Here is a 2,174-nt window from a genome sequence, read left to right as displayed (position 1 = left end):
TATATATATTAATGTATATATATATATATATATATATATCACACACCTAACATTGTCCAAAGGCGTGTTCTTAATTACTTCTTCCACAAAGGCGCGGACGGCTTCGCTCATGTGTACTTCGATCTTCTTGCTCTCTAGTTGTATGCGTTTTGGCATGTCCGGATTCTCTGTGGTGGCTGTAAATAATAATTTGACGTGAACATTTGCACATGGAGGGTAGTTGGGTTGAGATGTTGCTGCACTTTGTTTCGGCATTGCGATGAACGTTACCATGTTGGGGTATTGGGTTTTTAGGGTTTCATGGTAAACCCTAAAACCTGACATGCAGCTAGTTCGATGAGGTGTCTAAGATATGCGTATACAATTCGTGTATTGAGTATATGGGCTGGCATAGCACCGACTGACTTACTTTTGAGACATTGCGGTTTTACCTGGGATTGTTTGCTGTGTGTAAAAAAACGTTCATAGGTAGGAGACACACAAACATGCAAACAACGGCGCAACCACAGGCGAACTCTAATCATACACACACAGAACCTTACTTCGGTCCTCTTTTTGAGGGCAGGTGCAATCTCCAAGGCATATATTCTTTTGGTTGTGTTCGCGACAGTATATTCGGACAATCGCCAAATTCATACAAACAACAACGCAATCACAGACAAACTCTGATCACATACTCACAGAACCATACACCGGTCTTCTTTCTGGGATGCAGGTGTAATCTTCAGGGCATACATTATCTTCCAAAACTCGGTTGTGTTCGGAGCTTTTTTTTTTGAACCGATCGCGACTCACATACAAACAGCGCATTCGCAGACGAACTCTGATCATGCACTCACAGAATCATACCCCGGTCCTCTTTTTGAGGTACAGGTGCAATCTTCAGGGCTTCCATTTTCTTCTGGAACTCGGCTGTGTTCGGGGCGGTTTTCTCGAACGGGTCGCCGGGGACTGTGAGGGTGTGCTTTTGCTTGTGCGTGGTGTCCAACTCGGTCCAGTATGGCCGCAATGCGGGTGCAATCATCATCTTCATGGACAGATGGCTCTGTACGCCATGTAGTGCCAAGACACAGGTTCGTAGCTGTGTGCAGTTGTGAGGTGATTCGGAATGGAATGAATATTGATGCAAAACGTAATGCTGAAACATGCATAATAGGCATGAGATGTTGATTTATGACATCGCTCCAACGGAGAGATGAGTTTACACACCACACAGCGCTGATACATACGTTTACAGGTGTATGTAGTGGTAGGTAGATAAGAAATAAGCTTATTCATACTAAAATAATATATATATATATATAGCTGAAAGTATATATTTCATCACGCATACTTTAGCATCAGCCGCAGTTGGACAAGGTTCCTCAGCTGCATACGACACCTGCTGTATTTCACCTTTCTTGTCCTTTTTCTCCAACACTACCACAACCAGATGTCCCTTAGGTTTTTTTTTCTGCGAAAAAAAAATATGGTTTTTTTTAGTCAATAGGGGTGTGCTCAATAGTGTGAATATGATCCGGTATACATTTGAGCATTACAGCCAAGAACCAACATTCATTGATGTTCACCAGACCATACGTTTACGTCCGTCGAAAAAAATCGACAGCCTGGATGTGAGCCGAAGCTCGCTCATTTAGCTAAAGTAGGATGTTATAGATAGTTCAGCCTCCCTCACTTCATGTATCTACACACAGTGATAGGTCATGGGCTGTGTCATTCTGTACCGTAAATATATACACTAATACATTGCAGATTGTTGATACGTTTTCTTCTGTATTATCTTTCACGTACCGTTATATACCTAGGCTTGTGCCATTTCTTCTTCTGTGTCAATTCCAAGAGCAGGGCAACTGGGGTTTTCCCGGTCCAGTTGCTCAGGTCGTAGTGTAGGGGCTGGATGCAACATGCCGAAATTTACATCATGTTCAGATTTAGGACGCAATATATATTATCAGCTAACCGGCTGCGAGTTAAGTAGTTGCACAATTTATGTGCGCTCATGACGGGAACAGTACACTCCGGTATTGGAAGGCGAGATTAGTAGAGGTGAGGTTAGTGGAGATGCAGCTAGTGGAGGTGAGGTTAGTGGAGGCGAGGTTAGTGGCGATTCGGTTAGCGGAGGTGAGGATAGTGGAAGTGAAGTTAATGGAGATGCGGCTAGTGGAGGTGAGGCT

General features: G+C 43.5%; 1 protein-coding gene across 1 annotated transcript; it reads right to left on the bottom strand.

The window, feature by feature from the left end:
- Positions 1 to 46: 46 nt before the first annotated feature.
- SARC_11096 (hypothetical protein) lies at positions 47 to 1,453 on the bottom strand (the record flags this gene model as incomplete). The annotated part of the gene is made up of 3 exons (XM_014294827.1): positions 47 to 176; positions 850 to 1,081; positions 1,334 to 1,453. Coding segments are annotated over 3 exons (482 nt in total), but the record flags the coding sequence as incomplete, so codon positions are not given.
- Between the last annotated feature and the right edge of the window lie 721 nt (positions 1,454 to 2,174).

The sequence above is a fragment of the Sphaeroforma arctica genome (genome assembly GCF_001186125.1).
Source record: "Sphaeroforma arctica JP610 unplaced genomic scaffold supercont1.1527, whole genome shotgun sequence".
In the NCBI taxonomy this organism is placed as follows: domain Eukaryota; class Ichthyosporea; order Ichthyophonida; genus Sphaeroforma; species Sphaeroforma arctica.
The sequence above is the reverse complement of the archived record's forward strand: the minus strand, read 5'-3'. Positions and strand labels throughout refer to the sequence as shown.